At 36.0% G+C, this 11800-nt stretch overlaps 1 protein-coding gene across 1 annotated transcript in view; it reads right to left on the bottom strand.

The window, feature by feature from the left end:
* Positions 1-1659: 1659 nt before the first annotated feature.
* CAB39 (calcium binding protein 39) overlaps positions 1660-11800 on the bottom strand; it is a 47032-nt gene continuing 36891 nt past the window's right edge. Inside the window, exons 4-8 of the mRNA XM_019503679.1 lie at positions 10015-10183; positions 9213-9272; positions 8364-8429; positions 4980-5123; positions 1660-4100 (exon numbers count right to left, since the gene is read on the bottom strand). Of these exons, the coding sequence (XP_019359224.1) occupies positions 3912-4100; positions 4980-5123; positions 8364-8429; positions 9213-9272; positions 10015-10183 (628 nt within the window). The 3' untranslated portion in view covers positions 1660-3911. The remainder of the gene's footprint in view (positions 4101-4979; positions 5124-8363; positions 8430-9212; positions 9273-10014; positions 10184-11800) is intronic.

Genomic DNA, 11800 nt, shown 5'->3' with positions numbered 1-11800 from the left:
GCAAGCCAGTCTGGGAGCAGGATAAAATAAAGATAAAGCTTCTTCCTATGAGCTCACTCTTTCAAAGGCTGTGAACAAGAGTGAACTTACTGAAAAGGTTTTGATTGAGGTAGCAGCAGTGTGTGGCACATACTGGTCATGGAAGGAGACCGTAAAACATATTATTACCATAAAACCTAAAAGGAAAAAGCACAATCAGCAGACTTCTGTCTACACACTGGAAGCAGGACACTACAGCTAGAATCCCACTAGTATCCCTATTAGAGCTCCTGAAAGGGATTTTGTTCTCCCAGTCAGGTAGTAAATGCCAGTTTGACTGAGGCTACATATGTAAAACATACAAAGCATTCACATGAGAAACCTTCTTACCTATGAAACATCAGAAAACAAACTTCACATTTGCAATGTGCTCCACCTGCAGCTTTTATTCCAACTCTTAGCGTTCCTGCATAAGGCAATATATCCAAAAAAAAAAATAACACAAAGCCTCTTACCTCTCCCCTTACCCCCGCCCCCACTTCTTCTTTCTACACATGCAAAGTTTTCAAGAAGACACCTAAGAAGTCAACCACTCATTTTTAAGAGTCACACATGTAACTCTATCACTACAAAAGGCTGTATTTCAAGGAAACAGTTCAGTACTAAAACAAAATCAGGCAGGAGTAGGGCAGAGTGGCACATTAGAGACTGACTGGTTCAGAAAGACATGAGGTAGCCTTTGTAAAACAAAAGGCTTTTTGTAAAACAAAACTCCTGTGTAAAACAAAATGAACATCAGTGTATAGGATCAAATGTGTGTACATAGTTGAGCAAGATCTCTATTATATTACTTTAAATTTAACATGAATATGTTGCATACAGAAGAAAAAAATTACCTACCCCCATTTTTCAAGTTATCTTAATTATAGTTAAACAGAGGAACCATGAATAACTGGGTTACTAACACCTCCAGGCCTTTTATCTGCATGAGAAAAATTTAGCAGACTGACAAGAGTAAGCCGCAACTACCTTGCCATGTTATATATTAGAAATGCACATGGAAAGGTACAAATTGTTTCATGTGAAAGGGGTAAAAATACCAAGCACTTAGTGGTAATACCATGTGCTACTTTGAATGAGGGGAAAAAAAACCCAAACAAAACTGCGTCACCTGATTGTTTTCCCAAACATGGGGAAAAAAAAAAGGGCTTAAAATTAAGTCACTGCTGGCATATGGACTGGACCCATCAACCTTTGGGTTTGTAATAAAAAACATCAGAGAAAGCAGGCTAATTGGTTAATGCCTCTTTCGTATTGCATTCCTCCCTTTGTTCCTCAAAAATAGCTTTTAGCCGACTACGAGACCATCATTTTCTGATTCGAGGTTGTGCAAAGCATATGGTTTTACAGCAGTAAGGGGGTGAGGGCTCAGCATCAGGTGAACCTCAACATTTTCAAGCACACAATAAAACACACAATCGTTTTTCTTCAAAATTTTATTTCAATTTAAATTAGGGGGCCAGCCAGATTTTCTGATAAGAAATGTACTTTTCTCCGGAGAAATGAAATGCTTTCATGGAAGCAGAATTACAACTGTATACATCTCTATTAAAAAAACAAAACAAAAACAAAAAACCCCAAAACCAAACCAAACCAAACAAAAAACAACTTCACATTAAATAACTTCTAGTAATATATTGTTAAGCCTTCACGTAGATGAGAAGAAACCACTTCCAGAACAACAGAATCTTTTTAATATGAATAGCATGTCAAATGATCTTTAAATACAACTTCTTGAATGCCAACATTCAAATGTTTTCACATGTTAAAAAAGTTATCTTATCCACTGTTTCTCAGGCCCAACAGAAGAGTGAGAAAACCAATACCCCAATTCATTTTTTCCCCCACTTCTTTACATATATAAATCTTCAGCATTTCTACATTTTTCTAAAGTGGAAGCCTTACATGTTATGGAGAATAACTTGGCAAATAATGTTTTCTTCCATTTAACTACGATAAACCAAAATATAATAGACTGTTAGTACTGAACTATAACACCATCTCATGGCCAATTTGCTTGCCTATAAGTGATTTTAAAAACAGATCTCTCAAATTTTCAGTAAGATTAAGCTGCTTTCCTTTCAGTAGACAAAATGAATGGGTTTGCAAAGGAAAGATTAAGAACCTTAAAACGACCAATTACAGTGCTAAGAGCAATTCTGTATTACTAGAATGAAAATACCCAATTTTCTGGAGCTATTATGACTTTCCTCATGAAGGCTTTAAAATTAACTAAAATGTCTATTAGGAGTTTCACTTTGCTGATTTGAAATATTTCACTTGGCAAGAGGACAAGAAGCAATGAACAACTTTACAGCATTCTCAATCGGATTCAGCCATGCAGAATTTGAACTTTCAAACTCCAATCCATAAACTGGTTACTTGTGATCTTAGCATTACTATAAGATGAATAGATACATTTTAATAGCATTGTTTAGATATTTAGAAGATCTTTTTGTGTGGTCACAGTAACAAAAACCAACATGGTGCAAAATCAGTTGTTTCTTTTTTCTTTTATAAATACTGATAGTTTGCAGCATTAAAGAAGAGAACTTGACAAAATAAAATTATCTTGTTATCACTAGGACATCCAGGAATCCTCTCTCTTGAAGTCAAAGGGAATTAAATTATTTACTTTCACAACTATTGGGCTGAGTTATTTACTATAAGCAAAAAAGAGACACTGTAGTTTTCCCAGAAGAAAGGGGAATTGATGTTAATTTAACATAATCTTTACCATTTGTAGATCTGAACATACTGCTAATTTAAGCGAGTAAGGCCAATATTATCCAGTAAGAATATAGTTTAAAGGGTTCCAGTTCTATATTTTAGCTTACCCTAATTGATGGCACCCTATTAGATAAGTGAATACAAAGATTTCTTTTCCTTTTAATGCTGCAGTACTTAAGATGGTTAAATCAGCATTTCCATGTGATCTGAAATATTCAATTACACATGAGCATTCATTTTGCAAAACTCAATATTAGGTAATAGTTACAGACTAATACAATAACATTCCTCTGCTGTACAAATTAAATCATATTTTTAAAGAAATGAGCAGCCTAGGAGTTATATACAAAAGAAACCAGCAAGCATTGTTGAAATGAAATGTAAAGTGTCACTGCTAGCTCTACTGTCTGAAATACTTTCAAAGTAAAATTAACAAAACCCTTAGAACATTTTTCCAAGTTTATGAGTCAATTCTCAGAAAAATCAAATCATGTCAAAAGTCTAGAAAGCAGTGAAAGGCATATATACAATTTCCTTATGAAACTTGCTATTTCGTTCGTTTAAAAGTTGCGAAGTTTCAGTATCAGTTTGTTTGCAAGATGAGTTTATCCCAGTAAGCTCACATCAGAGATACATTTCCCCTTTGATTACAAATAAAGCACTGCACATTTTTTTTAAATCAAGGCATACAATCTTATACTATGGTGCCAAGTATGCACAGATCACATTGTGCTCATATCTCAAACAAGATAAGTGCAAACATACAGATTTAATCAGATTTGCAAGCATGCAACCTGTTGCTTAACTATATTAATACCTTCTTTTCTAAACCAAACTATTATCTATATGTTTGCTTTCATGAACCTAGAATCTTTTTCTCAGGACTTCTAAAACAAGCAGTGTCTTTGAATTCTGAAATGACACAAATATCAAGAAAGTCCACATTGTGCAAGAAAGCAGCAGCTATGTTTTTCAGCTTGGACTAAAAAAAAAAAAAAAAGGGGAGAGAGAAAAAACAAAAACCGTTCACTGAACAGCAGATTAGCAGTAATGTTCCTCATGAATCGATAAGAGTGCCTGATGCTGAATATCTAACAGCAAATGCAGAATTTGGGTTTAATATTTTAGGGGTTTATCGGAAATTAAGCTTCTTGCTGTGCTGGTCTCTTCAAATCCCTGATCTGTTTAACTAAATACGTCTTCTCATCATTAAATTGTTCATCCTCGGTCCTGTCATTCTGAAACTTGCTGAGGAACTCAATAAGTTTGGTCTGGTTCTTTAGAAGAATATCTAATATAGGCTGTGTCTTGTTAGGATTGGCTACAAACACCTGCAATAAAAGAACAGATTTCAATATGGCTACATGAAACAGAAGACTTCAGCCAAGCCACTAAGTGGACAGTGGTTTAAAATGATAAATGTTTTAATCAATCTATTCAAATATCTGTATAATATGCAAAAAAACAACAGAACATTTAGGAAAAGTAATTTAAAATAACGTTATATTTTATAAACTTAGAAACTAAAGGCCCAATAAGAACAAACTCATTATGACAGCCAGTAGCAAGAACTCAGGAACTGCAGAACTAAGTTGTGCAAAAACAGTACATTATTATTTACACCATTTTAACACCATTTCTGGAACCTCTTCTCTCCATATACACATATAAGGAGCCTCCTTCCTTGCTTCCCTTAGTATTTAATTTATATCCCTCTTATTATTTATCAAGGGAAGGGGCACCAGAAATGGTATAAGATTTGTGCAGTGTTATTTTTGTGCAGTGTTATTTTTGCCTGGAACCAAATTCCCAGCCTCTTAGTAATCATTTGTTTAGTCTATTAAACCAAACGGGAACTTGCTTTTATTTTACCTCATCTGCAAGATAAAGATTTTTCAAAATTGATTAGTTTGCTTTAAATTCTCTAATCTAAAACATCCCCCTCCAGTGTTATCTGGGATTAAGCAAGACAAAAGTGTCCATTTAAATTCTGATATCATGCACTCTTCTTTTCCCTATTGCTTTCCAAGAGGTGTGTTACACAGAAAATAACTACAAAAAGCATAAGCATTTTCTGAATTAGAAACTTTAAAAAAAAATATAGAATGACACAAGTTACTTCCAAAGCCACGCTAAAGTTTGTCCTTTGAGACTGCCCTTATTACCTGTTTAACTGAGGTTCATTTGGGGATGGCTTTTTGATACTATACCTTGAAGACGTGAAAGGCCTCAAACTGAATATTACGACTCTTGTCTCGTAGAAGGTTCATCATTAGTTTGAGATTTTCAGGTTTACTGATGTATTTTGTCATAATTGTGAAGTTATGTCTGTCCAACAGCAATTCACCAAGCAGCTAAAGGTGGAAAGTGTGACAGAACAATGAAGTATTATTAACATCAGATAAGGTAAAATAATTTTTCACGAGGGCCACAAAGCATAATTGACAACAGTCTGGTAAAGGGGTAAAACAAGCAGATGGTCTCCCAACTCCAAGTCCAGTTAGCTTTTTCCTACAGTAAAGACGTCTGATGTGATGGTTGCTTTTCCCTTAGTATTACTGAAATTACTGCCTGCCTCTCCCCCCATACCAAGTACTGCTGAGAAATGCAAGAGTCATTTTATGTTTATTTTCCATTAAACAAAAAGTTTAAGTTGATAAGAATGCAGTGAAAATGAATTTCTACTTCAAGAAATGTTTATGCCAACATGATTTTTGAAGTTGCTGAGTAGGTTTTTTGTGCAAAAAGGATTCAAAATTGGTTAAGATACTACTCCCGGAATTGTAACTCTTCTATAGTTAGCACCTTCTACCTCCAAAAAAGAAATGTTGGCAGTGAACAAAAACCGCTAAATAACATTACAGATCCCTACAAGAGTACTTAGCCCTTTTCTTAATTGGGTTTCTGTTTTGTTGTTTTAATGTTAGCCACTGTTTTTGCTTTAAAGTGTTAAAGGTCCAGGCAAAGGCAAATCCTGGTTGTCAACCTTCACTACAGCTCCTCTATCATCCCTATGATCTATACTTCTGAGTATTGCAAACAAAATGGTATGTTTTCAAAGACTGTATCAAAGCCCTAAGCATCTTTGCCTCAAATTTACAAATTAGGTAAAAGAACCTGAGAGGCTTTAGAATCAACTTCACCAGAACCGGTAACAAAAAGCAGTCTTTAATGTAATAGATGAAGTAATCCACTTCGCCATACTATGAAAGCTAGGTAAAATGTCTCTTATCTGCGATGTCTGTGAAAATGTGATTATCCTCAAATTTCCAACTCTGTTACAAAGTACCAAAACGCATTGAAAAATCTAATTATACAGTCACACAATTATACATGCAATTTCAAAACATTACATTTGCTTTTAAAAGAAAAAAATTACACTTTAACCTACCCAAAATAAACATAATGACGGTTTCTATATAGTTATCTAATCACAGAATAGTAGAGTTTGGAGGGACTTCAGGAGAACATCTAATCCAAACCCTGACAAGCCAGAATCATCCCTGACTAAACCATCCTAGTCAAGTACCTACCTTATCTGCTTTTTAAAATGTCTTAGGTTGGAGATTTCCACAACCTCCCTGGGTAGCTTGGCTCCAAGGCTTAACCATCCTCACAGTAAGAAAAATTCTTCCTAATATGCAACCTAAACCTCCCTTGCTACAATTTAAGACCATTGCTTTGTCCTATCTCTTGCATCTACAGTTATTATTAGTCTAGAGGTATCCAAGAGAAGTCATTACCCTATGTACAAGCATATGTATGATTTAAGGGGAAAAGACACTTGCAAGAGCAGATCTAGGATTCTGAAAACGGGGTGAAGCAGAAAGCTTGCTGGCATGGGGCAGGAAGGGAGGAGGGTCAACGCATGACTTGCAATGTAGACTGGCAGCCAAAACCAAAGCTCTGTGGCAGAGAGCTTACCGAACAAGCGCTACAGAGTTGAAAGGGGTAAACATACCACTGTAAGTCCCCTGGAACTGCCCTGGGGTATTTATCTTCTAATCTATTTAAATTCAATATATAGTTTAAAAAATAAAAGGAAATTCTGTAAGATAAAATAGTTAAGGTTGCTTAAACAAAAACATGCAGCCACTCAAAGACTTAGAAGCTAAGATGGATATCCAGTGAGCATTTCTATCTTTAATATACCAACCCCACACATGCTACATTCAACCCTCACCATGTCCCATTCAACTATATACTATGTACTGTAACATAGGACATACTGATTCCTCACAACCGTAGTGTAGCACAAAACCTTAACTCTTAGCTCATACTTTTTAAAGGAAAATTAACACAACATACAGCTTGTTGGTGCATGGATGTTTAGCAGATACATAGGATGAAGCTGCCATGGTAAGAGATTACAGACATACATGTGCCCTGAACTTTGTGCAAAGCAGCTTAAAAATAGCAGAATGCAAGATTGATATATACCGTTAAAATGGCCATTGTTTATCACAATGTAAGCACTCTAGTGTGGTTGTACTACTTGATATTATATAAACATTCCCCTAATGATATTTATATCACTAAAAGTATTGTGAGGACCAAACCTAACTCATTCCTTAGATAACTCTGTTCATAAGCCTGAGTGTATGCTTTCTAAGGAATGGATGGCTGTGGCATTTGCACAATGCCTATGGGGTGTCTCATCCTTTGGGGAAAAGGGTTTCTTGCAAATTACTGAAAAATAATAAAAAATGATCATTTAGTCTTAAAAGAAATCAAGGAAATAAGACTCCCTTACATATGCAAACTGGAAATGTTTATGAGTTGGCATTTGTTCAATAATGGACATCAGCAAGTATCTTCTGTTATAAGGCCGTCAATCAAGAAACATCATTGAACCCAGGGGTTGTCGCATACCCCTAAGGGTGCTTGAGATGACCCTAGAGGGTACAGGCAGGCGGGGATGGAGTGGTGCCATGCACCATGCTGCACAGGCACTGCCCAGCCAGCTGGAAGAGGGGGTGGGGGAAGGTTGCACGCAGCGGCTGCTGATGCTCCACGTTCAGCCATGCGCCACCTCCCCAACTGCACATCCAGCTGTCAGAGTTACACTTCTCCGCATCCGGCCACCGGGGGGTACACTGACCCAAAAAGGTTGAAAACCTCTGATCTAACCAGATACAACCAAGAATTAGGAGATTACCTGCCTCACTATCATGGGAAAAAAACCTCTAATGACACCTGGAAAAAGGGGGGTCTCGTGCTGCTGTCCCTACCTCTCTGGCTCCCCTTTATGGCTTTTCCAAGCAATCCCACCCCTTCCACCACAACACTTCATGGAAGATGGGCTTGTGCTGTAAAAGACGGGCTCTTGGTGTGTTCCCAAGGTGTCTGAGCCCAATCTGACTGCACACTGATGAAAATATGCTTGCTTGTAAATTCACAATGAAGATTAAAAGAAACGAAAATTAAAATTTGTTTTTTTTTTACTATTGTTTTAAACTGCGATTAAAATCAGTTATTTAGCCTACAAGAACTTAAATCAGTCCACCCTGGCATTAGAGGGACCCTTAGAAAACTTTCAATAACTTCAATAAATAACTTCAAAAAACTTCAGTAAATAATTAATTCTACCTTACCTTAAGTGACTGTCTTTTTGTCACATAATTTTCTGAATGAAGTAACTTCTCGTACTCACTGAAGAACTGAATGGAGAATGAAGAGAAAAATCAGGACCTTTCCAAGTGTCACAAGCACTCTGCTTCCAAATTATTTTAATAAGCTGGGGGGGGGGGGGGGGGGCCCCAAAAAAAAAAAAAAAAAAAGACTCCTCACAAAAAACACACACCTTCCTTTAAAAATTTTTTTAAAAGGGGGGGGGGGGGGGGGGGGATCCGTAACAGAAATGTAAATAAAAACTTAGAAATCTGAGAAAAAACGTTTCAGTATTAAGTCATTACTGTTAAAAATCCTTTTTAGAAGTTTTTTTTTCCCTTTCTTTTTACACACTTAAATATCTTTGCTCTTTTGGGAATTTTGCTTATGCAAAACTTCACAGATTATTAAATGCTCTAACCTCATATTAATTTCAGAACTGGCCAGCAGGTGGAGCAAAGTTACCAACTATTCCTTTGTAACTAAAGGCCTCCTTGAGAATGGAAAAAAAATTAGGAAAGGATTCCCTCTAGTGGAACGTTTATAAACTATCACCGTGTCTCAGTCTCATTTTAAAGTGTTTTAGGTTGAAAGGCTGGAGTTTTAAAGTGAATTCCTGTTTTAAACACTGTAAAACAAACCAGCATAAACAAAATTTGATTTACGTTGTACATAAGCTAACATGGGTCATTCATAAGAATTAACTTAATAAATGAAACATTAACTTTTTCCTCTCAAGTGAAAGTTACGTATCAAACATGAAAACATTCTAAGCTAACCTCTGAATTAATTTAATTTTGAATTAAAGTCTGAAATAACTTATCTTTACTCACCCTATCATAATGCTGTTCCAAAAATTCTGCACTCAGCAATTTGTGTCTTGTAAGTAAATCCTGAAAAAGTACATATTTAAACAATATTTTTATTTTTTAAAAGCCACTTTAAACATAAATGAACAATTCCAGGTGACTCTAAGAAGTCTGCATTAATTCAATTAGGGATCTTGATATATTGTTAAACGCAAAATGGAAGCTAGAAATTGCAGATTCTTGACTATAGATGAGGAACACATAGCACAATTTAGGAAATGATCTGTTATGTATAGTGCAGTCCTCACAGATATATTTGAACAGCTTGACAGGTTAGTGCCTAGGGACCCCAATCATGAGCAAGAAACTACATGCATGTCTCCAGGAGAGAATACAGTGTAGGGAAAACTACTAAGTAAACATTATATGTTGATCCTTTTGCTGCTTTAGGTCATCTGCTTTAGGTTACAGCCAGCTGAAGTTTCTATCAACACAAAGTTACATCCCTAATGTAATAAATTAAGTTCAATTATTTAAGCCACCTTAACATAGAACAAAATCAAGTAATCGGCACAAGAAACTGCATGCTTATAGCAGAAATGTATACATATCATATAGCTTTAGTTCTAGGATTAAAACTGTTACCCTGATAGTAGAACATTTGCTAAGAAACAGGAAAGCAGAAGGGTGCTAACTGACCACATGCTTTACAAAATTTGGTTTTCAGTCCTTATATGCATATTCCATGTATGACTAACCTAATATCTGGGGTAACATATTGAAAATATTGGAAAAATATGTAATTTTAACTTGGTATGCAAGTTACCTTGAAAGTGGCAAATGCATCTGATGCAATGTCAAAAGTTGACATTTCCACATATCTGAAGAAATCATAGAACTGTTCTGACCACAAGATTATTTTGGCAAGTGGTTCATGTCTGATGCATTCTCTTAACATTATTCCACAATTTAGAGCAATTTCTGGAGATTCGTACCTAAAAAATGAAAACCAAATAAATACCTTAAAGAATAATACTAGAGCACTGCAACTTAATATTAGATTAATAATATAGTTTGTTATAGGCAATTTAAACATAGCAATTAGGAGGCGCGCGCGCGCGCACACACACACACACACACACACTTTAAACTCCACTTTCAGATGGCGTTTTAATAGGCAAAATTCAGCCAGATGATTGATTGATGAATCACTTAAAATGGGAAGCCACAAGAAATATGAATGTGTATTTAGACTATGGCCTCCCACTCAAAACAAAACTTGACTTAAATACTAAGCTTCTCTTACTGTACAAATTTAACTATCCCTGTCAAGGGATGCTCTGGATAGGGAGGAATAACAGAATTTCATGTACTGATACCATCCACACAGACCTGAGATGTTTGCCCTTTGTGAGCATTATTTACAATTCACAACCCCAAGCATACTGCCAGACTTGCTAATTTTACATTCAATATTGACTTCTTAGGTGAACAGAAGAGCATTTCATGTGGTCAAAAGAATCCGTGTTTGAATTACAAATATAAATTTCTCAAAACATAGCAGTCAAGTCGCTTGCAATTTAGGGATATCTTGCAGCTCCATATATTACCCTATATTGCTACTTCTGTGCCATAGCTAGAAGCTGGGGGCAAAGGCAGAGGGAGAAGTGCCAGCCACATGGATGTAGCTTCCAGCTTCCCAGCCTTAGTGCAGCTCCCCATTGTGCAGAAGTTGTGTTTATGCCACAGCTCAGGGGAAGCAAAAAGGCGGCACTGGCAGTGGTGCAGCTAGAAGATGTCCAGTCCTGGCACAGATCCTCACTGTTTAACTCGGATGCAGTCTGCGGGGCTGTACACTGCCAACCCCCGATACAGAACACTTATTTTTTGAAACTAAGTTTTTCTGCTTTGGATTGTCTTTTTTATGCCAAACATTTTGAGAAAGTTCTTTAAAGAGTTTGTTAATGCCATTTTTACATTAAAATTATGCTATAATACCATTTCCATTTTCTACCATTTAAGTCTTGGTTCTTTTCAAAACAAGGGGTATAACATAAGAAAAAACTGAAAGTACCCTGTGGTACATTATATTTCTTTAAACTTGCAAGGATATACATGATGTTCTTCCCTACTGTTGGGACATTATGTCCAAACTCCTGGTCTAATGTAGAACAAAATATTAGCATGTTTTATATTCTACAAGCTCCTAAGAATGGCATAAGCAAAGAGAATGAAAAGACGACATTATATGAACGCCATGAAGCTTAGGTCTATTAGATTTCACAAATTCTCCAATGGTCAATGTATAATGAGGGAGGGATAAGTGAAGAGGAAAAAACACCCCAGATCTTTAAACATCCAAAAAAGAAATATTATCCTTACATTTCAAAGCTATCAATACACGTGGCCAATACCTGTCTGAAGGGCAGTGAAACTATTTAATTTACACCTTTTTTTTTTTTAAGACTCTCATTCCATGCCAGGTGCAATACACAAATACACTGTAATATATGAAAGCTTCCTTGAAAAATACTCACTAGTATAAACTTTAAAACTACTGCTACCAATCTGATGTTTGAAATGTCAATGTTTAAAAAATGTTTACTTTGTAC

The sequence above is a fragment of the Gavialis gangeticus genome, unplaced genomic scaffold, assembly GCF_001723915.1.
Source record: "Gavialis gangeticus isolate Ggan-Ray unplaced genomic scaffold, GavGan_comp1, whole genome shotgun sequence".
In the NCBI taxonomy this organism is placed as follows: domain Eukaryota; kingdom Metazoa; phylum Chordata; order Crocodylia; family Gavialidae; genus Gavialis; species Gavialis gangeticus.
Note: the sequence above shows the minus strand (reverse complement) of the source record. Positions and strands in the feature narration are given on the sequence as shown.